Raw genomic sequence first — 26,753 nt, forward strand, 5'->3', positions numbered from 1 at the left:
CGTTTGTTAGTTTGTGGACGAAAAAAAATCAACGAAAAAAACGCCTCTCCACCCCATTCTTTCCCCTTCCCAGATTGTGGAAGAAAAATGCTCCCCCCCCCCCTCTGTGAGACTCTTAATGATGTCAGCCAGGGTATTCCCATACAGGCAATTGCCTTGAAAGGGCAAATTAGTAAGGACTTTTTTAGAGATTGGTCCGCAGACTTCCGAAAAAGATAGCTTAGAAATTAGGGGCCGCGTCCAGAGAGGCATCACAGACAAACTGCAGCCCCTGGACCAACTGGTCCACTAACTAAGGCATGGGGAATCTGCTCATCCCCAGATCATGGCGCAGGACCGGCCAAAGGCTCCACTTTTCTGTCAGCCGGATCTTTAAAGGCCGGGGATTCCTCTACCGGAATCATGGTTTCCTTGTTTAACCTAGAGACAGGAGGGTCCACCACTGGTGGGACAGTCCAATTCATGAGGAGTGAGTCTTAAAAGGGGCACCTCACCGCAAACAGTGTTTAGGAATCACAAAAGGACGTTTTGAATGCTCCCAATCTTTGTAGACAAACTTGTCAAATCAGGAGAGATAAGGGAACACTTGCCATGCGAAACAGCTTGTGAGTGCCAAAAGGGATGGCCACCTCCGCAGCCACCTCAGCTGCATCCTCCATCTTCAAAGTCTCCCACACGGATTTAATCAGTGCGTCAACCAGCGCCTTCTCGTGCGCAGCTACAGCTGTGGAGGAATCATCCTCACTATCTGATAAATAAAAGAGCATGGCTACAAGCCCTGCAGGGTGGGCCACGTCTGCAATGGTAGAGCCAGATTCAGGATCTGACAAGACAGATGAGGCGTCGGACTTTCTGCTAGCCCGCCGCTCAAAGGCCACCTCCACCTGGGAAACAAAGGACTCCAGAAACGCAGTCAGTATATCAATAAAAGGCTGAGACCTAAAAGGGACCTGCTGCCTTCCGAGAGGGGGTCGGGTGGGGAAACATGCTCCTGAGACTCTGAGTTTAAAAGGGGAACCAACCAACAAAATATATCTAACGCCGCTAGGGGACTCGTCCACCTAAGGCACTGCACCCGTATTACCACAGGGGCACCCAGAGACAGAGCACCCCTCAACCTGCAGCAGGGAGAGGGAGGGACCCCACCAGGAACTCACCACCCCAAACGGAGGAGCGCTGGTCTGCATCAGGGACCCTAGACCCTAGGCCACAACTCTGCAGTGGGAGGGGGGCCAGGTCTGCAGGGCGACTACACTGGCAGCACCCATCCCATCAGGGAAGTTGGTCCCACCGGCAGCATGTCCACCCACCCCACCGGTACTGTGCTGCACACACCAGCCCACATCCACCACCGTCTCACCGCGCTACCCCATGGAAGAAGGGGGGTATAAGGGTGGCCCACAAGGACCACACAAAACAGAGGGGGGCCTGGGGGGGCAGAGGGGATCCTGCAGGTTTGATCGTCCCAGGGGGTTGCCTGCATCCACCCCCCACTGCATCCAGGGGGACTCTTACACACCATACCACGGAACCAGACAGCACCACTCCAGACAGAACCCCGCACCACCGGAATGGGGGGCTGTCAGCCAGAGGAACACTGCGACTCGAGCCAAGAACTTGTCAAATGCGACCTCGCAAGGCATTTAACTCACAGGCAAGCCTCCATCCAGTGAGATTATTTCGCGGACTACCCAACGCGGAACTCTGGTCTGCGCACGCTCGCTGGCCAGAATGGGGGAGGGGGGCACTGGATCTAGCTATCCAGCCCATCCCCCAGCCAGGAAGTTGATTTTAGATTTCACAGGAAAACAACAGGAGAAAAAAAAATGGCATTTAAAAAAAATAAATACATCTGCCAGAACCAAAGATCCCGGCAGGGAGCTAGGTCCTTATTCCTGACTGGCAGAAAAAAAAAATTAAGGCCTATAGCAGAGAGGGGGGTGTATACCAGCTAGGCCTGCCCATAGGCATAGCCAAGTCTTTTTTCTGCCAAGTGTCCTAATCCTGTAGAGGGCAATCTAACCCTATGGTTCTGAATATGGAGCGCTGTGTCAATGAATGAAAGAGAAAATATGTTTGTCCATTAATCCTGAAAAATACAAATACTATGGCCCCTGAAGACATCATTAATAATGAAACGCGTAGGGTGGAGCTAGGATGCACAACGTGACAACTTGCATTGCGCGATCCCATCATGGCCATTTTGGAACCTGGCACTGGGATGTTTATAGCCGTTTGTGGAGTATTCATTGGCGCACTATTTACGATTGAACTGTCAATATTTTTAAATAAACATTGATGTACAGTATCTCACAAAAGTGAGTACACCCCTCACATTTTTGTAAATATTCTATTATACCTTTTCATGTGACAACATTGAAGAAATGACACTTTGCTACAATGTAAAGTAGTGAGTGTACAGCTTATATAACAGTGTAAATTTGCTGTCCCCTCAAAATAACTCAACACACGGCCATTAATGTCTAAACCGCTGGCAACAAAAGTGAGTACACCCCTAAGTGAAAATGTCCAAATTGGGCCCTATTAGCCATTTTCCCTCCCCAATGTCATGTGACTCGTTAGTGTTACAACATCTCAGGTGTGAATGGAGAGCAGGTGTGTTAAATTTGGTGTTATCACTCTCACTCTCCCATACTGGTCACTGGAAGTTCAACATGGCACCTCATGGCAAAGAACTCTCTGAGGATCTGAAAAAACGAATTGTTGCTCTACATAAAGATGGCCTAGGCTATGAGAACATTGCCAAGACCCTAAAACTGAGCTGTAGCACGGTGGCCAAGACCATATAGCGGTTTACCAGGACAGGTTCCACTCACAACAGGCCTCGCCATGGTCGGCCGAAGAATTTAAGTGCACATGCTCAGCGTCATATCCAGAGGTTGTCTTTGGGAAATAGACGTATTAGTGCTGCCAGCATTGCTGCAGAGGTTGAAGGGGTGGGGGGATCAGCCTGTCAGTGCTCAGACCATACGCGGCACACTGCATTAAATTGGTCTGCATGGCTGTCATACCAGAAGGAAGCCTCTTCTAAAGATGATGCACAAGAAAGCCCGCAGTTTGATGAAAACCAACAGATTAAGGAAATTGATTACTGGAACCATGTCCTGTGGTCTGATGAGAGCAATGAGGTTCAGATGGTGTCAAGTGTGTGTAGCAGCAACCTGGTGAGGAGTACAAAGACAAGTGTGTCTTGCTTGCAGTCAAGCATGGTGGTGGGAGTGTCATGGTCTGGGGCTGGATGAGTGCTGCCGACACTGGGGAGCTATGGTTCATTGAGGGAACCATGAATGGCAACATGTACTGTGACATACTGAAGCAGAGCATGATCCCCTCACTTCGGAGACTGGGCCGCAGGGCAGTATTCCAACATGATAATGACCCCAAACACACCTTCGTGACGACCACTGCCTTGCTAAAGAAGCTGAGGGTAAAGGTGATGGACTGGCCAAGCATGTCTCCAGACCTAAACCCTTTTGAGCATCTGTGGGGCATCCTTAAAAGGAAGGTGTAGGAGCGCAAGGTCTCTAACATCCACCAGCCCTGTGATGTCATCATGGAGGAATGGAGAAGGGCTCCAGTGGCAACCTATGAAGCTCTGGTAAACTCCATGCCCAAGAGGGTTAAGGCAGTGCTGGAAAATAATGGTGGCCAAACAAAATATTGATACTTTCGGCCCAATTTGGACATTTTAGCTTAGGGGTGTACTCACTTTTGTTGCCAGTGGTTTAGACATTAATGGCTGTGTGTTGAGTTATTTTGAGGGGACAGCAAATTTACACTGTTATACAAGCTGTACACTCACTACTTTACATTGTAGCAAAGTGTCATTTCTTCAGTGTTGTCACATGAAAAGATATAATAAAATATTTACAAAAATGTGAGGGGTGTACTCACTTTTGTGAGATACTGTATATACGGAACTTCACTATAGTTGGCCTGTTTCCATTCATCAATTTATCCATACTGCAGTGCACTCTATGGGTCTGACCTGTTGAGAGGCTACTCTTATCGGCTGGGGGACCGTCATCAGAGGTGTATGGTGTTTTAAGGCACATATGGACCGCTTCACTGTGGTCAATTACTTCTGGTAAGAATCCCTTTCTCACTGCACTGTGGTGGCATGATCTCTATTCATTCTTTTATAGAATCTGAATTTTTGCTACTACTAATATTTTGAAGACAACTCACTGTCCATCTCAAGAACTATGCTTTTTTGAACTTGCAGATCTTCACATTTGCACTAATTTTCACTTTTGATATTTTGGACTGTTATGCACTGGCACTTTATGATATTTTATATGAATTTTTTTTTTCACATGGTCCTCTATGTATGCCATTTTATGAATCACATCTCATGTTTTAGAGGTGGATTTACAATATCCAATTGACATTTTTCTATGTTTACACATTTTATGTTTTCTTTTACTATTGTCACACATGCACGGTCACTTTATTTGTTTGCAATAACATTTATGTCTATATGTGTACTATGGTCAGAATTTGCGCATGTTTATTGGGATATCACGCATTGTCTGAAAAATATTTTTTTTTTGTTTTTATGAGGGGTTTTAGTGCTGCACACATTGTTGCATTCTAATATGTAACATTGCACATTTAGGCCTCATGCACACAGGGCGTTTTTACAGCTGATTTTAGTTTAGACGTTTTTTTTTTTTGCAGCTTAAAAATGCCCCTCTATGTTATTCTATGGCCTCATACACACATAGGCTTTTAGGAGCTGTAAATGGCATAGGCATTTTCAAGCTGTAAAAAAACCCAGGGCCAGTGCGTTCTGGAGCAGCAGCGTTAGGCTGTAAAAACGCCTGATGCTGCTATAGGCTGCTAAAGGCTGCATACAGCGTTAGGCCACGTCAGACGTTTATTTAAGCTGTAGTACCGTATATACTCGAGTATAAGCCGACCCGAGTATTAGCCGAGGCCCCTAATTTTACCACAAAAAAATGGGAAAAATGATTGACTCGTGTATAAGCCTAGGGTGAGAATGCAGGGCGGCGGGCATGGTACAGGAGAATGCAGGGTGGCGGGCATGGTACAGGAGAATGCAGGGTGGCGGGCATGGTACAGGCGAATGCAGGGCTGCGGACATGGTACAGGACAATGCAGGGCGGCGGGCATGGTACAGGACAATGCAGGGCTGTGGGCATGGTACATCCCTTGTAGTATGCCCCCAGCTCCCCATAATGGCAGGTAGTGCGGCTGTGTTTCACTTACCTGTTCTAGAAGCGCTTTAAATTGAAAAATGGCGCCGGCCGGCGCCGACACGCCATTGCGCATGCTCTGCCGCCGCTCGGGAAAGCTTGTATACGTTCGGCTATTCCCGGTAATAGCCAAACGTGTGCGGCCTGTCCCGAGCAGCGGCGGCGCATGCGCAATGGCATGTCGGCGCCATTTTTAAATTTAAAGTACGTCGGGCTGGCCGGGGACATTTTTATTTTATTTTTTACTCGAATATAAGCCGAGAGGGACGTTTTCAGCACAAAAAAATGTGCTGAAAAACTCGGCTTATACTCGAGTATATACAGCAGTTGGATTTGAGGTTGGAAAATAGAAGAGGGCAAGGAAAGGCTGCTAAACACTAAAGCTGGTAAACGTGGTTAAAACGTGGATTAACACCAATATGAAATGCTTCTAAAAGCACGTTTTTACAGCTGCTTTTTCCTGGCATCAGAACTGGCTTTGCAGCTCAAGTTTAAATCCCATGGTGGCAAAAGAGAACATACAGGTGGAGCCACATGTTGAACCCCCTGAATGAAGGTACAAACTAAAGAGTGCATGGTTATGGGGTCACGGAAAGACGATTGCTAAGGCAGACACCTGGCCCTTGATGGTACTCAAGGCCAACTTCTGCTCAAAGCCCAAGATCCGAGCCACAGAAAAGGAGCACACCAAGAAATGTACACTTTCCACGCATGATGGTACATCTTGCTAGAAGTTGACTTCCTCGCCTTCAACATAGTAGGTATCACTAATCCAGACAAACCTCTATCCCTCAATACTGGCTTGCAATAGCTAAGCCATTAAAACCAGCGACTGTAAAGCAGGATGGTAGATCAGCCCTTGGGACAACTGATCCTCTCTGAGAGGTAGCCCCCAAGGGACGTTTACGGCCACCAGAATGATTGGAAGACCCTTGCCCTTGATTTTTTGCTGGAACTGTGGCTTGAGCCGAGGATGATACTGGCCTTACAGTGCCCCTAGGACATCTGCGGCGTCTGCCAGAGGAACCTGTGACCTCGCCACAAACCTCAGTATCCTCCTGTGGAGCCAAACCTGCTGAAGGAGCTGCATACAGGACTGTACAAACAGAACTGTCTTAAAGGTGGACACCACCAGGCTCAGAACCTGTATGCAAGTCAGGAGAGAAGACTATCTGTGTGACAGCAGCCGGCGAATCAAGGCCTGTGGTTCTCAAAGTTTGTCCAGAGGAAAGACCACCCTGGTCAGGATTAAAACCAGACCTAGGTAAATCAATTTACTAGACGTGCATAGGGGGGACTTTAGGTAGCTTGGTCATCATCCAAACCTTTGCAGGTATTATATCCGCACAAGGAGACTTCAGGCCTAAAACCCCTGAAACGGACAAACTCTGCCACCTTACTTTGGTACCCCTAAAAGGATCATTTAGTGGATACTCTTGACGCTAACAAAAGGAGTTCCATGGGGCTGAAAACCAGCAAAGATGTCCCCCCACCCCAGTTATGGGTGAGGGCAGACCTTCATGCTGAAGGGGACTTGCCAGCTCTAGGCTTAACAGACCAAGGTTGCTTGGAACCTCCTGGGGAAGACTTGAAAGATCTTTTTCCCTTGTCTGCAGCCCCGGGATCATGAAATCATTTTTTATGAGCTGAAAAGGAGGGCCCACGTTTGCGATGACTCTCCTACCCTTTTCTAGACTGTAACAGAAAGGTACTCTTCCTCTCCCCCCGTGAGACCCTTAATGATGTCATCCAGGATAGCCCAAAACAGGTGATCACCTTGAAAGGGCAGATCGATGAGCCACATCCAAAGATGCATCACATAGAAACTGTAGTCCTTGGACCAACGGGTCCGCTAGATCAACATAAGTAGAGGGAACTACACCTTACCTAGACCCTGACGCAAAAGCTTGGCCCATAAGTAGAGGAAATCTACTTATTACCCAGACCTTGATGCAAAAGCTTGGCCCATTCAGTTAGGGTCTGAGACACCAGGGCCGAGGCAAAGACTGATCACAACGCTGAACCAAAAAGCTCTGGGCACAGAATCAGATGAGACAGACTAAGCAGGAGAAGTTGGGGGACGCTTCCTCCTGGGCCTTTGCCCACACGCCACTTCCACCCGGGATACCAAGGACTATAGGACCGCAGTTAGCACAACAATAGGAAGCTGGGGTTCTGAGAGACCCGGCGCCTCCATGTGGGGGGGAAGTGGGGAGATGTGACCCTGAGGCTCCATCAGGATAGGGGAGGCCCCCGCAGCACAAAAAAGATTTTAGCACCACTATGGATTCTCCACACTAGCAGAGAGAGAGAGAGAAGTACTCACCACTACCAGCCAGAGAAGCACCGAATATTCGGACCCAGCAACTTCCATCAGTGTCCATCCAGTTCATATAGTCCCGGGACTAGGAGGAAGAGGAGGAGCCCTGCTGTCTCCAGCGTCAAGCCAGACTAAGGGAAAATGGCCGCGGTGATGTCACAGACTACCCAAACATGGCCGTCGGCTGTCAGGAGTCTCCCTGTGCCCTCTGCACCGTTGCGCCCTCTGCACCGTTGCGCCCTCTGCAATGGGATCCCTATAGTACTGCACAGCATACAACCCATGAAAGGACATACACTCAGGAGACTCCGCTGCACTTTCTGCACCGCTGTGCCCTCTGCAGTGAGACCCCTAAGGTACAGCCCTCAATACTGCACACAGAAGGACATATACCCAGGGGTCTCCGCTGCACCTGCTACACTGGGACCCCCATGGTATTGCTAAGGCAGGACAATCACCCCCCCCCCCCCAGAGCTCCACAGAGGGAGAAACCTAGCTCAACTGAGGGATTTTTAGGATGGGAGAAAGGAACCCGCAGGCAGGCCCAACCATCCCTGGAGGGTACCCGCATCCACCCCAAACCGCACAAAGGAAGAGAGGGAGGACTGTACTTTCTGCTCCATGGTGCGGATGTGGCTTCAGACAGAACTCCTCGCCACCAAAGTGGGGGAGCTGTCGGTCAAGGGGGCGCTGTGACTCAGACCAGCACCTGTGCGTATGCGACCCTGCAACACGTTTTACTCATAGGCCAGCCTCTGTCTGTGAGGCTGTGTCTGTGGTCTGCACGCATTTGCTGGCTGGACTGGGGGGACCACTGGATGTAGATTATCCAGCCCGGCAGTTGATTGTAGATTTCCCAGAAAAAAAAGCGAAAAAATGCATGGAAGGAGAAAAGAGCAACTGGTCTGACTGGGCAGGATACAGATACTCTCAATGGTGCTTCACATCCGTGGACGTGTCAGTGTATGGGTATTGTGGTACGCTTGCTCTCTATGATATTCCTGCATCAAACACAGGATCTTGAAAGAATGGCCATATAGGCTTCCTGGATGATTGGACTACCAGGTTATGGATGCAGCAAATGTAAACCTCACATGTTGTACAGAGCCTGGCTAATTTGTATACCCTATTTGAATTTTGTCATTCTTATGCAGGAAGTGAATAAATTCAACATTGCTTTGGTCTGTTACACTTGCAGCATTTGTAAACATAGTGGTATCCCACTGACACCTTGACCTTTGAGTAGAGGTTTTTTATTTTTTTTTCTGCAGCTGCACCTTGTATGCATTACCAGCCTATACTTCCATCATTTATTACCAGATGATCCCATGAGTCCTAACCATCCCCTACTCTTTACAAAAACACAAACATTTTATATTCCTAAATGCAAATGTAGCACTGTACCCCGTAGGGCTTTCTGTATGATTACTTCTTGGTCTCCTCTGATTACCTGCAGACAATCACTTAAGGACAGTTCACTCATCCATCCTTACTCCCAATGGCTCATTACTCAATAAACAGTCCAGGGGTTTTGGTTTTATATTTATTGTGTAACTTGGATGGGAGAAGGGAATAGTGGGATACTCCAACTGGAACTATTCACAGTTGACAAGGACAATTCTCACTTGGCCTCAACAGGTTATTTGTGGAAGCAGACACAATGCTTTAACCATACTACTACTTGTATGGAAGAATTAAATTGTCTTGCTCTCTAGCAGCAGACTTGTTGCAACTACTTTATCTTCAGGACACTCTCTAGCATCCCCTTGAGTGACACCCGTCCACTGACTCTTTCTCAGAAGGGGTGGCCCTCTCACAACAGGTCAACAACACAGCACAACACAGATCTGTAGGCAGAATCAGATCCTCTCCAGTGTCTCCCTTTCAGTCAGCCCTGACCACCTGGGGCAGCGTGGCAGCTTCTACAGGGGGGGGGGGGGCAGCGGCACCCTCTCTCCGGGACCCCGCTCTTCAGCTGAAAGACCCTGAGCACATGTGCCCTTGCCATTTATACTGTATCCCAGCAGGCACTTTCCTCTGCCAATCACCAGGGCTGTACTAAATGCCTGTGCACTCATTTTTCAGGTTTCCTCCCACTGTCCAATTTGCCTCCCTATTGGACCAGTGTGAAACACTTCAGACAAACTGTGCTGCACCTGAACACAATGAGCAGACCTCACTAGCAGATCCTGCTCTCTGGTAGGCGGAGAGCAATATAAATTTACCTGGCAATCTCTCTGGTAAGCAGAAAGATCCAAAAACGAGATTCTCTCTTCTAGCAACTACCTGGGAGAGTGCTGCACAAAGAAAACTTTACCTGTGAAAAAACAAGAATACTCACTTCATCTGCAATGCATACCCCTCCTTTCCCCCGTATAATTTCATAGGCCTCTTTTAAAAAATTCTTGGGATACTGAACGACTCCTGCCACGCCCTGCAAAACAGATGCAGATATTTTTTATGTGTATTGTTATATGCATCAATGCAATACAGAAAATAAAATATCTTAACAAAAATATAATGTATTGCAGCTTACTTGTCCTTAGATGTGGTGGCTGCACTAGGTTTCTGAATCTAGCACTGTATCTATAGAGGGAGCCATGGTTGTCATAGAGACTGGACCACTAATAAGTCCCATCTTTGTTCATCTCCATTACATTATGGCTGATGGGATGAGTAGTTTACAGAAGAAAGAGATGGTTATTTGTGCTTTCTGTTAAGCCTGGTACACACGATGAGATTATTGGACGGATGATCGTCCGTTTTTTTGCATGCTAGTCTCCATATCAAAAAAGAAGAGGTTACTAAAGTTTGAAAATTCCTGTACGACAGAATAAAAATTCAGAAGTGATGTAATGTATTGTATTGCTATTATATTTTTGGATGAAAACTGAACTGATTAAATGAAAATCGTACAATCTGGTATCGTACAAGAAAAATTTTCGTGTCTATCCCTTGAGATAAAATTGTAAAGAAGGTTGAAATCGGCGCTACCTTCAAAGTGCTAATGTGCCAAATAAATAAATAAATAGTGTATAAATAAAGTGCTGGAGTGTATTATTTATTTAAAGTGCTCATATTCTGAGTGATAACGGGTTAGATATTGCAACACTTATCAATCATAAGTGCTAGTGCCAGAAAAAACTTGAAAAAGAAACCAAACCCGGTGCTTTTATTCAAATTAATAATGTGTATTACAGTGATAAACCGTGGAAGTTTACATAAATAACATATACACAAATAGTGCTTGTTTTATTGGAAGAATGACTGTAAAATAATAACCTGTTATTATTACGTGCTGTGATCATAAAGTGATGTGAAACTTCACATGTATATGCAAGTGAAAGAATAAATAAAATAGTGAGTCCTCTCTAGTAGAGAAATGAAAAAAACAGGTGTTGAACAAAAGAAAAAGGAGAGCACGGATTGCAAACACCACTGTAGCCACTAGGTGTCGCACCCGGCCAGTATACCACCTGTATAACAATAGGGACCAATATGGAATCCTGGGGTTCCCTCACCACGGTCTCTCCTCGTCCCGAGTACCTCAGAATATAAAAAGAGAGAGAGAGGGGGACCCCTTGGTGCGATGTATGGTGCCAATCTTTAAAAGGCGAGGTAGTAACTCACGGTTAGGCTGTCCTCGATCAGTGAAGAGAAGCCGGGAAGCTTCCGCGTTCCACGGCCCAAGCTCCAAATACCGGAAGTGACGTAGTGACGTAAGACTCCACCCTACGCGTATCGTAATACAACGTCTACTGGAGCGGCGTCAACATATCGGGCTCCCGGTGTTAAATAGCCGCACTGTCTCCTAGGTAACCAAATGGCTTCCGCCGCCATATTGGTGCTCTCAGACCTGAAGCCGGACGGAGGACACCTTTAGCCTCACTGCAATGCCGGCGATTTTGGTTCTGTAATGGAGTGGCAGCTTTCATCATTTCGGGGACAGCCAATACCGATCAAGGTGTATATGTGAACTTGCAAATCATAGGATAAAAATAAAAATAAAAATAGTTTTATTTCAAAAAAATTCTTCTCCGCACAAAAAGGAGAAATAAAAGCAAAAAAGCAAAAAAAACTTTATTTAAAAACATGGCGACAACGGAACTATCTTATAGCCAGACTAATAACCAATTCCATGGGATATATACCACTTCTCTCTGCAGGCCCATTCTGATATTCAGTGTGCAAAGGGGAACAGCCAAGGGGCATGTCAGAAAGGTTTTCCTAAATAACAGGGTAATCATGGATGGTTAATGATTTAAAAGTTATATAGATAAAAAGTGTAAAAAAATAATAATAAAAATAAAAAAATGAAAATCAAAACATAAAATATAATAAAATAATGTCTATTCTTTGGAGTTCTTCTGATCTGATGTTCATGTTGATGTTGCTTCGGATATTTCCTAAGTGTTTAAACGGGATCAACCATATTATCCAACTTACATATTTTAATCATGTTGATTTTATATTGATGCTGGATGAGAAGGCTTATTCCTATTCCTCATTATGCTGAATAAAAATTCCACGTATTTATTTTACGTTTGTACCATGCTGCTTGGTAGAATTAAATATATAGTTCAATGGTTTTTATATTTAAAATTATTTTTTATATTCAAAATTATGTGTTGAGGTTGGACGAGAAGGCTCCTCAGAATTATAATTCTTTTGTGGTCTTTTATGATATCTTGGTTTAGTGAAAGGCAATTTTCTTTCATATGTATGTATATATACACGTCTAGTGCGGGTGACCCCAAATACATATACAGTCGCTAGATAGAACAATTTGTTCCACTAGGAAAAAGTTTTTTTATTTATAGCAATTATTTTCCGTATGGTGATAATATACCAAAAAATTGAATTTGAGGCAAAAATGTATGTTGCTAGGAGTTTGTTTACAGGCAATGTGAAAATATACAATGAAATGCAGATATGCTTGGAGATATAAAATACAAATATCCAAAAATTGATATTAAAAACCAAAAACGATTATTGGAGTTCTCCATAGGAAAAAAGATAAAAAATTAAAAAAATTAGGGAAGAGGTATGAAATTTAATTAATATAGGAGATTGGGTAAAGACTTAAAACCTCTAAAAACTTCTAAAAGACGGGAATCTTTTAAAATCCTATTACAAACCTTTTCCTAAAACAGAAATTCTTTCAAAAAAGAATTATAAAATAGGATACTAAAAGGAAGAATTTTTAAAAGGATTTTTTAAAAAGAATTCTTTGAAAAGAGTTCTTTAAAAAGGATAAAAGATAGGGGGGGGGGGGAAGCGGGGGGGGGGGGGGGTTTCAAGATACAGGATAAAATGTATATAAAGTTGTGGATTAAATGTCTGTTATAAAACAATTTAGATCTATATCTACATTCAACCCATCAGGGCGAAGAGACCTCATCAGAAAAATCCACTTAGTTTCGTTTTTTGATATCATCCTTTTCTTGTTTCCTCCTCTCCAATCCCCTTTTATTTTATCAATTCCATAGAAAATTAAGCCAGATGGGTTTTTTGCATGTTTTTCTTTAAAATGTCTTGAAAGGTTGTGTTTATCGAACCCCTTTTTAATATTTTTTATATGTTCCCTAATTCTTACATATAGGGGACGAGTTGTTCTGCCTATATATTGTAGATGACAGGGGCATTCGATGACATAGGTTACGTGTGTACTATTGCAGGTGATGGTTTCCCTTATTTTATACTCTACACCTGTGGTGTGAGATTTAAATCTATCAGTCTTCCTTGGTTGATGCCTATTATTCCTACAAGGAAGGCAATTCCGACACCTAAAAAAACCATTCATGTTTGTAGGCAATTTTATTGTTTTTGGGGGATTCACCACGTTGTGTACCACCTTGTCTCTCAGTGTAGGTGCTCTCCTGTATACAAATGATGGTTTATTAGGCAAAATTTTCTTGAGTGTCCTGTCCGCTGTAAGAATGGGCCAATATTTCTTGATTATTTTCTCCACATCTTTATGCTGCCTATTATAGCCAGTAATAAAGGCAAACTCATGTTTGTTTTGTTTGGCTTTTTTCCTCCCATTTTCTTTTATCAGATCCTTTCTGTCAGTGTTCTTTATCATGTTCTTTAAAATTTCCAGGTTTTTCTTTTTGTATCCTTTTTCCACAAACCTTTGTATAAGGGCATCTGCTTGTGTATTAAAATCTTGAATATTACTGCAGTTTCTCCGTATGCGTAATAATTGCCCTTTCGGAATGTTGCCCAACCACTGTGGGTGGTGGCAGCTTCTAATTGGAATATATCCATTCTTGTCTGTTTTTTTAAAAAAGGTCTTACTAGCCAATCTCCCATCCTGTTTAAAAAGTTCCAAATCTAAAAAAGCCACTTTTTGGTTATCCCAATTTCCTGTGAACGTAATTCCATAAGCATTTGCGCTGATTTCATCAAAGTCTTTAAGTCTTTACCCAATCTCCTATATTAATTAAATTTCATACCTCTTCCCTAATTTTTTTAATTTTTTATCTTTTTTCCTATGGAGAACTCCAATAATCGTTTTTGGTTTTTAATATCAATTTTTGGATATTTGTATTTTATATCTCCAAGCATATCTGCATTTCATTGTATATTTTCACATTGCCTGTAAACAAACTCCTAGCAACATACATTTTTGCCTCAAATTCAATTTTTTGGTATATTATCACCATACGGAAAATAATTGCTATAAATAAAAAAACTTTTTCCTAGTGGAACAAATTGTTCTATCTAGCGACTGTATATGTATTTGGGGTCACCCGCACTAGACGTGTATATATACATACATATGAAAGAAAATTGCCTTTCACTAAACCAAGATATCATAAAAGACCACAAAAGAATTATAATTCTGAGGAGCCTTCTCGTCCAACCTCAACACATAATTTTGAATATAAAAAATAATTTTAAATATAAAAACCATTGAACTATATATTTAATTCTACCAAGCAGCATGGTACAAACGTAAAATAAATACGTGGAATTTTTATTCAGCATAATGAGGAATAGGAATAAGCCTTCTCATCCAGCATCAATATAAAATCAACATGATTAAAATATGTAAGTTGGATAATATGGTTGATCCCGTTTAAACACTTAGGAAATATCCGAAGCAACATCAACATGAACATCAGATCAGAAGAACTCCAAAGAATAGACATTATTTTATTATATTTTATGTTTTGATTTTCATTTTTTTATTTTTATTATTATTTTTTTACACTTTTTATCTATATAACTTTTAAATCATTAACCATCCATGATTACCCTGTTATTTAGGAAAACCTTTCTGACATGCCCCTTGGCTGTTCCCCTTTGCACACTGAATATCAGAATGGGCCTGCAGAGAGAAGTGGTATATATCCCATGGAATTGGTTATTAGTCTGGCTATAAGATAGTTCCGTTGTCGCCATGTTTTTAAATAAAGTTTTTTTTGCTTTTTTGCTTTTATTTCTCCTTTTTTTGCGGAGAAGAATTTTTTTGAAATAAAACTATTTTTATTTTTATTTTTATCCTATGATTTGCAAGTTCACATATACACCTTGATCGGTATTGGCTGTCCCCGAAATGATGAAAGCTGCCACTCCATTACAGAACCAAAATCGCCGGCATTGCAGTGAGGCTAAAGGTGTCCTCCGTCCGGCTTCAGGTCTGAGAGCACCAATATGGCGGCGGAAGCCATTTGGTTACCTAGGAGACAGTGCGGCTATTTAACACCGGGAGCCCGATATGTTGACGCCGCTCCAGTAGACGTTGTATTACGAAACGCGTAGGGTGGAGTCTTACGTCACTACGTCACTTCCGGTATTTGGAGCTTGGGCCGTGGAACGCGGAAGCTTCCCGGCTTCTCTTCACTGATCGAGGACAGCCTAACCGTGAGTTACTACCTCGCCTTTTAAAGATTGGCACCATACATCGCACCAAGGGGTCCCCCTCTCTCTCTCTTTTTATATTCTGAGGTACTCGGGACGAGGAGAGACCGTGGTGAGGGAACCCCAGGATTCCATATTGGTCCCTATTGTTATACAGGTGGTATACTGGCCGGGTGCGACACCTAGTGGCTACAGTGGTGTTTGCAATCCGTGCTCTCCTTTTTCTTTTGTTCAACACCTGTTTTTTTCATTTCTCTACTAGAGAGGACTCACTATTTTATTTATTCTTTCACTTGCATATACATGTGAAGTTTCACATCACTTTATGATCACAGCACGTAATAATAACAGGTTATTATTTTACAGTCATTCTTCCAATAAAACAAGCACTATTTGTGTATATGTTATTTATGTAAACTTCCACGGTTTATCACTGTAATACACATTATTAATTTGAATAAAAGCACCGGGTTTGGTTTCTTTTTCAAGTTTTTTCTGGCACTAGCACTTATGATTGATAAGTGTTGCAATATCTAACCCGTTATCACTCAGAATATGAGCACTTTAAATAAATAATACACTCCAGCACTTTATTTATACACTATTTATTTATTTATTTGGCACATTAGCACTTTGAAGGTAGCGCCGATTTCAACCTTCTTTACAATTTTATCACTTTTAACCCTTTCAGGGTTGGTTGTTGGCAGCTTACACCTTAGGTCTTTTTTTGTATTTATTATAAACTCCATAGCGCTGGTCACCTCCTGCATAAAACATTTCTTGCGAAGACACCTTGGTGACTTCACCAAGACCTAGCAGCAGAATGGAGATCTTTAAATACATGACCTCTAGAGCAGTGAATGTGGAAGAAATTTTTGATCAGGATACCATTATACAGAGACAGGATATGGAGGGTTCTTTTAAACAATTAAAACACAACATGGAAAAACAGCTACGGGTCTGGTGGGATATAGTAACCTTGGAAAAATATACAAAGGAAGAAATAACACCTAGGAGACTGAGGTGGGATATCTCCCCCAATGATCATATCACAGACCCAACCCTCCTGGACCAATGGTATGCCTTTTTTAATAAGTGCGAGAAGGAACTCCTATTGATGCTTATTAAAAGGAGACAATTTAAACTTAAAAAAATTGAAAGCACTATCATACAACTTAAAGAACAGCTAGTACCATATGCGGACACAACAGAGTACAAGAATAAAGAGAAGGCACTTCAGGATGCCATACAAAAGTATGACAAGACAATACAAGCTAAAAAACAGAAGAAGTATAAAAGGGACATCTTGGACTACAGAAATAAAGATGTATATAAGTGGCAATCAGATGAACTATATAATGGGCTAGGAGCTAGTGTGGATCCTATCCACTTGGACTCCAGGGAACCTTCTGAAATGGGAGAAGATGACGAGGATTCTTGGATGGAAGTCGGAACACCTGCAACCCCTAGAACCCCCAGAACTCCCAGAACGCCAGCAAACGGAGGAAGAACAAATGGAGAAAGATCCCTGGAACAAAGACCAATTTATACTGATCACAGAGAGAATGCATATTCGGAAAACAGAACACCATATAATTCCCATAATCGTATTGATACATACAACAGGTTCTCTCCCTTAAGACATTACCCAGATGACCATTACGAGAATAGGGGACCTCCCCCAAGACAATACCCAGATGACCATTACAACAACAGAGGACCTCCTCCCAGAAGGGGTTTTTTTCCCAGGGGGAACAGGGGAAGACCACCCAGAGGAGGCCCTCAAGGACATCAAGGCCAATGGAGGAACAACGGTTGGCACCAACCTTGGAGACATGGACAGTACCAAGGGGGCCCGAGAGGACCCCACAGACCACAAGGGAATCAACACATAAATTGGAGGGAAGACAGAGAAAGGCCCCAACGGGAAAATCATCAAGGCCCCCCAAGACAAGGAGGATACGATTCGCACAGGAGAGAGGATCCCCCGAGGTTCTACGAATATGGAGGAAACGGAGGCCAAGGGGCAAACGAGGGGGGTCTAAGAAAAAGAAGGAGAGAACAATAGGAAAAGGAATTTTTAACCTAAGCAGCATTACCTTTGATGAAGATGAACTGAGGCTTCTGGATTTAGGCTTAAAGTATGCGCCGGATAAAAATTTGGACAAATTCGAGGCCTACATAGACCTGCAAAAGTATATACGCAAGATTAATATCAAAAATTTTTTTGAAATTAAAGGTGAGAAAGGAAATCCTTCAGAAAATACTGAATTCAGGCACACTGCACTTAAAAACAAGTCGACCTTCAACCCAAAAAACCCCCATAATGAAAATTTAGAAGTTTTTAAAAGGATGGTGGAAGAGGAAATTAGAGCTTTGAAGATAAAAAATAGAAAAGAAAAGGATATTTGGAACACAATCAAAAAACTTGAAAAGAAGAAAGGAATTGTTATCAGACCAGCTGACAAGGGAGGGGGTCTGGTCATCCTAAACCAAAAAGATTATGAGGACGAAATGGAGCATCTCCTTAGTGCGGAAGACACATACAAAAAACTTCCTGGGGACCCCAAAAAGAAATACGAAAAAAATTTGAAAACATACATTAAGAAAGGAAAAGACCTGGGCATTTTAAATAATAAAGAGGCAAAATATCTACATTTGGAAGCTGCAAAAACACCAGTCATATATTATTTACCTAAAATACATAAAAATGAAGAAAAACCACCAGGGCGCCCCATAGTGAGTGGCATTAATTCTGTCCACTCTCGATTAGGAGAGTATTTGGACAAATTCTTACAACCCCTGGTACCTAAAGGTAAATCGTACCTCAGAGACAGCAAGCAACTATTATCAGATATTCAGAAGTTGGAAATTAGGGAGGAAGATATCCTGGTCACCATTGACGTAAATTCGCTATATACCAACATAGTACAACAAGATGGGCTGGATAGCGTGGAGTGGGCCCTTTTTAAAAACACAGATTTAAAACATGCACAGGTGCACTTTATTTTAGAAGGTTTGAAAATGGTAATGAATTCGAATTACTTCTGGTATAAAGGAAGATACTATGGCCAAACGAAAGGAGTAGCTATGGGGGCAAAGTATGCCCCCAGTGTCGCTAATATTTTCATGCAAAAATGGGAAGAGGAGCAAGTTTTTAGTGTGGAAAGGCCAAATTTAAAGTATTACCAGAGGTATATAGATGATATTATTCTGATATGGAGAGGAGATATGGAATCATTACAAAACTTTTTTGATGAAATCAGCGCAAATGCTTATGGAATTACGTTCACAGGAAATTGGGATAACCAAAAAGTGGCTTTTTTAGATTTGGAACTTTTTAAACAGGATGGGAGATTGGCTAGTAAGACCTTTTTTAAAAAAACAGACAAGAATGGATATATTCCAATTAGAAGCTGCCACCACCCACAGTGGTTGGGCAACATTCCGAAAGGGCAATTATTATGCATACGGAGAAACTGCAGTAATATTCAAGATTTTAATACACAAGCAGATGCCCTTATACAAAGGTTTGTGGAAAAAGGATACAAAAAGAAAAACCTGGAAATTTTAAAGAACATGATAAAGAACACTGACAGAAAGGATCTGATAAAAGAAAATGGGAGGAAAAAAGCCAAACAAAACAAACATGAGTTTGCCTTTATTACTGGCTATAATAGGCAGCATAAAGATGTGGAGAAAATAATCAAGAAATATTGGCCCATTCTTACAGCGGACAGGACACTCAAGAAAATTTTGCCTAATAAACCATCATTTGTATACAGGAGAGCACCTACACTGAGAGACAAGGTGGTACACAACGTGGTGAATCCCCCAAAAACAATAAAATTGCCTACAAACATTAATGGTTTTTTTAGGTGTCGGAATTGCCTTCCTTGTAGGAATAATAGGCATCAACCAAGGAAGACTGATAGATTTAAATCTCACACCACAGGTGTAGAGTATAAAATAAGGGAAACCATCACCTGCAATAGTACACACGTAACCTATGTCATCGAATGCCCCTGTCATCTACAATATATAGGCAGAACAACTCGTCCCCTATATGTAAGAATTAGGGAACATATAAAAAATATTAAAAAGGGGTTCGATAAACACAACCTTTCAAGACATTTTAAAGAAAAACATGCAAAAAACCCATCTGGCTTAATTTTCTATGGAATTGATAAAATAAAAGGGGATTGGAGAGGAGGAAACAAGAAAAGGATGATATCAAAAAACGAAACTAAGTGGATTTTTCTGATGAGGTCTCTTCGCCCTGATGGGTTGAATGTAGATATAGATCTAAATTGTTTTATAACAGACATTTAATCCACAACTTCATATACATTTTATCCTTTATCTTGAAACCCCCCCCCCCGCTTCCCCCCCCCTATCTTTTATCCTTTTTAAAGAACTCTTTTCAAAGAATTCTTTTGAAAAAATCCTTTTAAAAATTCTTCCTTTTAGTATCCTATTTTATAATTCTTTTTTGAAAGAATTTCTGTTTTAGGAAAAGGTTTGTAATAGGATTTTAAAAGATTCCCGTCTTTTAGAAGTTTTTAGAGGTTTTAAGTCTTTACCCAATCTCCTATATTAATTAAATTTCATACCTCTTCCCTAATTTTTTTAATTTTTTATCTTTTTTCCTATGGAGAACTCCAATAATTGTTTTTGGTTTTTAATATCAATTTTTGGATATTTGTATTTTATATCTCCAAGCATATCTGCATTTCATTGTATATTTTCACATTGCCTGTAAACAAACTCCTAGCAACATACATTTTTGCCTCAAATTCAATTTTTTGGTATATTATCACCATACGGAAAATAATTGCTATAAATAAAAAAACTTTTTCCTAGTGGAACAAATTGTTCTATCTAGCGACTGTATATGTATTTGGGGTCACCCGCACTAGACGTGTATATATACATACATATGAAAGAAAATTGCCTTTCACTAAACCAAGATATCATAAAAGACCACAAAAGAATTATAATTCTGAGGAGCCTTCTCGTCCAACCTCAACACATAATTTTGAATATAAAAAATAATTTTAAATATAAAAACCATTGAACTATATATTTAATTCTACCAAGCAGCATGGTACAAACGTAAAATAAATACGTGGAATTTTTATTCAGCATAATGAGGAATAGGAATAAGCCTTCTCATCCAGCATCAATATAAAATCAACATGATTAAAATATGTAAGTTGGATAATATGGTTGATCCCGTTTAAACACTTAGGAAATATCCGAAGCAACATCAACATGAACATCAGATCAGAAGAACTCCAAAGAATAGACATTATTTTATTATATTTTATGTTTTGATTTTCATTTTTTTATTTTTATTATTATTTTTTTACACTTTTTATCTATATAACTTTTAAATCATTAACCATCCATGATTACCCTGTTATTTAGGAAAACCTTTCTGACATGCCCCTTGGCTGTTCCCCTTTGCACACTGAATATCAGAATGGGCCTGCAGAGAGAAGTGGTATATATCCCATGGAATTGGTTATTAGTCTGGCTATAAGATAGTTCCGTTGTCGCCATGTTTTTAAATAAAGTTTTTTTTGCTTTTTTGCTTTTATTTCTCCTTTTTTTGCGGAGAAGAATTTTTTTGAAATAAAACAATTTTTATTTTTATTTTTATCCTATGATTTGCAAGTTCACATATACACCTTGATCGGTATTGGCTGTCCCCGAAATGATGAAAGCTGCCACTCCATTACAGAACCAAAATCGCCGGCATTGCAGTGAGGCTAAAGGTGTCCTCCGTCCGGCTTCAGGTCTGAGAGCACCAATATGGCGGCGGAAGCCATTTGGTTACCTAGGAGACAGTGCGGCTATTTAACACCGGGAGCCCGATATGTTGACGCCGCTCCAGTAGACGTTGTATTACGAAACGCGTAGGGTGGAGTCTTACGTCACTACGTCACTTCCGGTATTTGGAGCTTGGGCCGTGGAACGCGGAAGCTTCCCGGCTTCTCTTCACTGATCGAGGACAGCCTAACCGTGAGTTACTACCTCGCCTTTTAAAGATTGGCACCATACATCGCACCAAGGGGTCCCCCTCTCTCTCTCTTTTTATATTCTGAGGTACTCGGGACGAGGAGAGACCGTGGTGAGGGAACCCCAGGATTCCATATTGGTCCCTATTGTTATACAGGTGGTATACTGGCCGGGTGCGACACCTAGTGGCTACAGTGGTGTTTGCAATCCGTGCTCTCCTTTTTCTTTTGTTCAACACCTGTTTTTTTAATTTCTCTACTAGAGAGGACTCACTATTTTATTTATTCTTTCACTTGCATATACATGTGAAGTTTCACATCACTTTATGATCACAGCACGTAATAATAACAGGTTATTATTTTACAGTCATTCTTCCAATAAAACAAGCACTATTTGTGTATATGTTATTTATGTAAACTTCCACGGTTTATCACTGTAATACATATTATTAATTTGAATAAAAGCACCGGGTTTGGTTTCTTTTTCAAGTTTTTTCTGGCACTAGCACTTATGATTGATAAGTGTTGCAATATCTAACCCGTTATCACTCAGAATATGAGCACTTTAAATAAATAATACACTCCAGCACTTTATTTATACACTATTTATTTATTTATTTGGCACATTAGCACTTTGAAGGTAGCGCCGATTTCAACCTTCTTTACAATTTTATCACTTTTAACCCTTTCAGGGTTGGTTGTTGGCAGCTTACACCTTAGGTCTTTTTTTGTATTTATTATAAACTCCATAGCGCTGGTCACCTCCTGCATAAAATATCCCTTGAGATAGTTTCGGATGAAAGCAGTGTACGAATTATCAGATTATTGCACAATCGCTTTGAAAGCAGGAATTTTTCATTTGATTTTCTGATTGTGTGTATGGGCCTTTAAGACCGACAATGACATTCACCAAAACTTACTGACTGGGTAGGGTATTCGTCTTTCAAAAAGCAACCAAAGAGGCCAGTAGTAACTCTAAAGGAAATTCAGAAACCCACAGCGGAGATGAGAGATACTGTCCATGGGACAGCTATATTCTGGATGCTCCCTCATGCCAAGCTTAGGTAAAGTGATGAGAAAAAATACATTGCTGATATACATGCACATGTGATAGACAACATACAGTACATGTGTAGCAGTACTCCTTTGGGAGCTGCTGGTTACGGGTTCCCCTGGGTTACCCTTAGCAACGACATGACAGTTGAGCATTTTCAAAGTGCTTTGGTTCAGTCAGGAAACAGTCTAAGAGTTTTGGTTTTTGTGGTTTTATTGAGAATTTGGATAGGAGAAGGGATTGAGTGGGATACTCCAACTTGTTATAACCATGCACAATATGCTGGGACGACTATTTGTTGCTGGGTGCGGCAAGGCCGCTGCTTCACCTTGTCACTAGCAGTGAAGAAGTAGTTAATGAACTGTATTAGATAAGCTGTACTGTACTGCAGAACACTCTTCAGGGCCCTTTCCTGGCACCCCCTTTTTTTTCCTATTCTTCAGGGTTCTCTACACGGCACCCCCTTTACTATAGCACTCTTGGTTTGAGCTAGCTCCTTGATCCCCTGACTTCACTGGAGTGGTCCCCCTTTCGGGGCAGACCCTTAGGCAAATCTCCTGGTACTCAAGGACACTGTTTTTCCCGAGAGACTCTGCCAGCAGCTACACTGTCAGCTTCACTGGATCCTCTGCAGATCAGCTCCACACCTGGTTCACTAGGCTGACTGCCTAAGACCACCTTTCTCCACACACTGCAGTAAAAGAGAGAGCCATCCACCTCCTCCTGGGACTCTGCTTCTTGCCCTGTCACATGTCCCCTTAGTATTTATGGTCAATCCCAGGATGCATTGCAGGAATGCCCTCCCACTGGGACTGCCATAAAACATGATGTGTCACTGGCTGGGTTTCCTCCACTGTCCAACAAGCTCCCTCATTGGATGCAGTGGGGACACTCCCTCAGACCCAGTGTATCACACCTGAAAACATGTGACAGGCAACCTAATAGATCAGGCTCCCCTGATAAGCAGAAGGAGCATAGATGCATTTACCTAGCACCTACCTAACTAGGAGGGTGCTACACATGCAAAAAAGTTGTCTACTCTGATGGGACCAAATATGGCCTTACTCAATACCCTGAGAGTGCCATACCAACTGTAAAGCATGGTGGTGGTAATGTTGTGGGGGATGGTTTACATGAGCAGTGGCTGGAAAATTGGACTGTGGACAATTTGAAAATGATATGTTATAGAAATGTCCCAGTGCAGACTTATTACATTAGTCCAGCAAATCTTCCAATTCCGAACCATTCTCTTGCTAGTTGTGTGACTAATAATAAGACATTGGTTGTTTGATCTCTGACTATGAGGTTCAGGGACCTAACCCTCAAAACTGGCCAATCAGCCTACAAATTGATTCTCCCCTTCAGCAGACACCATCTAACCAACACCATGAAATACAGGCAAAGGCATAACTAAAGCCATAGCAAACCTTAGCAAACAGCCATAGTAAACCTAGCAACTGCTATGGGGCCCTGAATCACAGAGGGTCCAAAGCTGTCTGGGTACACAATGGTTGATGCAGGCAGCAGTAGTAATTGGCAGAAACATTTGGATAAAATAATGTATAGCGTTGGAACGTCTATAAAACAATTAGTATTCTGTATTACTAGAAGAATTAGGCAGGCCATAAATGGTGCAAATTTCTTTCCTGCAACCGCCAGGGGAAGACAGTGATTATTGCTATCAGCTATTGCAGCTGTATGCAGAAATCACAAGGGAATCCGGCAGGCTGGTTTTACCCAAGTTGATCGATACATTCAGCCTGCTCACACACAGTTAGAATCTCGGCCGGTTCAGCAGGATTTGAACCATCTATGGCTGGCCTTAGAGAGCCAGGTGGTCCCTAAATGGTTTTGTTATGGGTCCTCATCCCAGAGAGTTACAGCCCTAATTGCAGAAGAAAGTAATTTGTGTGACTTTTGCTTTTCTTACTGTCACTAAAACACACAGCGTTATAACAATGTCAACCACTTTCAGCCAGCTTTAGGCTACAAGAGTGATTCGGCTGATCAAAGCAGTACGGTACCATAAAAAAAAAAAAAAATTATCTATAGTATATATCCCAGGGTTATCTCAGGGGTGGTTGAATGGATCCTTTTAATTGTTTTTGCAATCAAAAGTTGGTTGACAGTGGTGCAATTGCTAGACATATGTTGTGCATTTAGCTACCCTGTCCTAAACAGGGGCAGTTCTGCTGGGTGGTAGACAGTCTAGCTGATTTATAGTCTACTTGCTCACTGGTACCTCTGGTATCAGTATAAGAAGCTATAGTAGAACTGATTCATGAATACTCCTACTTCCCCTAGCCAACCAGTAGGAGTTTCCTAGCCACTGGTGTATGCTGGGGGAAAGTACAAATATGCGGGCAAGGCCAAGTGATTTCTCTCTTCCACCCAGTCTCTGGCCTGGGGTGGGTGGGGGTGGGGGTATGTGAAGCAGCTAAGTGATTAGGCCTGAAGCCTGTACATGTCCTTGAAGTAGAAGTCTGCCTGTCCAGCGTGTCCTGGTGCTTGATGCTCTGTGATTCAGGAGCCTGGCTGAGGACAGGAATTAAACTGATGAGGCCTAAGATGAAGTACCAGAGGTCACTATGCCACATGAGGTCCTGCCTAAGGAATTTGTGGAGAGCCTTGAAAAGTGACGAGATGGACTCATCCAGACTACCTCTGCTGCTAATGTAAAGTTGTGGTTTATGGAGATGGCTGCTACCAAGAAGGTAGAGATTGATGGGTTCAGCTTAAATGTTCTTTTTCTGTCCTTGCACTGGTGTCTTTTGTGTGCTATTGTGTCTGCAGGCCAGCCAAGGGTGTTCTGAACTCCCTATGCCCCTCTCCCTAGAGCTTTTGTTTGGTGTGAGCAATAAACCTCTTTTTTTTTACCTAAAAGTAACTGGTGCCCATCTGTTCACATGTCCCACTATGCCTAAAAGATCTACGCCTGAGGTGAGATGTCAGCCCACCCTGTCACTTGGGGTACCACCACATTCTTGGGGGCAGGGGGGGCTACAGTACCTGTACCAACCAGTATTAGAGTAATAACAACAGTAAAACTTAAAATAATTTACTTTTTAAAAAGATAGATAGCAGGTAGAGTTTTATGGCAGACAGGCCTCCCATAAAACATCTTCCCAGGCTTGGTATCAATTTTATAAAGAAATCTAAACTGACTGCTGTGCAGCCTTAAGGCATTTGAAACATGCTGGAATAAGTGCTGGGTGCCAGGATAAAGTAACTCCCATGATCATGCGCAGGATTTACGCATGGCTGAAGACAGCTGGAGACCTGAAAAGGACAGAAAGTGGGTGGAAGCGACAGACTGACAAGGGGGACCGTGGACCCCCCATTGCTGGAGGAGGGAGCTTTAGATGTTAGTCTGACAAAAAAGCAAATATGCTGAGCATTCTTGCACATTAGAACTAGAACCCTAGGAATCTGTAGTGCCATAGTTCTTCCTTAAGGAAAGTACTAAGACTACCATGTCCACAGGGGGACAATGCTGCTGCTTGATCTGACTACAGAACAAACACAGTTGTCACTGTATATGTAGGGGACATGATAGCAATTTACAAATACCTCAATGGTGATCTCAGCATAGAAAAAAAGCTATTCAGTCGAAAGGATTGCATGAGGACTCGAGGACATACAATGCAATTAGAGGAGAAATGTTTTAACCTCAGGCAACGCAGGGGGTTCTTTACGGTTAGGGCTACACGACTGTGGAATTCTCTACCACAAGAGGTGGTTTCTGCGGGAAGTATGGCTACTTTCAAAAGACTCTTGGACGTACATCTCAAGGATCAGAACATTCAGGGGTATGAGAGATGATTACGGTCACACACACCTACACAGGTTGAACTGGATGGACTATTGTCTTTATTCAACCTCAACTACTATGTAACTATGTATTACAGGAAGTAGAAAGCTAATGGATCTACTGGCAGGATAAACAGGTAGTAAAACTATGTTACATATGAGAAAAACTATCTATCTGTCTATAGTCATACTTTAAGGAAAAATCGTGAAACTTTATATTTGCAAACTTTCTCTCATTGTTCTGTTCACTAAATCTATATCCACCCACCCCAATGTGTCCTTCACCAGATGCAGTGTTTCTTTTTCTATTACCTACAGTTATCAGAACTGCCTTTTCATGGAATGGGCACACATTGGCTAGTGTTCTTGAAAGCTGAACACGCTATAACCTCTTGTACTGTATCTGAATATGTTTGTAGTGTTCTTAAGAGATTGCT

At 42.1% G+C, this 26,753-nt stretch overlaps 1 protein-coding gene across 1 annotated transcript in view; it reads right to left on the reverse strand.

Moving 5' to 3' along the window:
- The window catches only part of AGXT2 (alanine--glyoxylate aminotransferase 2), a gene marked incomplete at both ends in the record, with an annotated part of 120,717 nt that overhangs the window by 42,533 nt on the left and 51,431 nt on the right, over positions 1-26,753 (reverse strand). The window contains one exon of the mRNA XM_082275173.1: positions 9,902-9,994. Within this exon, the coding sequence (XP_082131299.1) occupies positions 9,902-9,994 (93 nt within the window). The remainder of the gene's footprint in view (positions 1-9,901; positions 9,995-26,753) is intronic.

Source organism: Pelophylax lessonae (genome assembly GCF_965119305.1).
Source record: "Pelophylax lessonae genome assembly, chromosome: 1".
In the NCBI taxonomy this organism is placed as follows: Eukaryota; Metazoa; Chordata; class Amphibia; order Anura; family Ranidae; genus Pelophylax; species Pelophylax lessonae.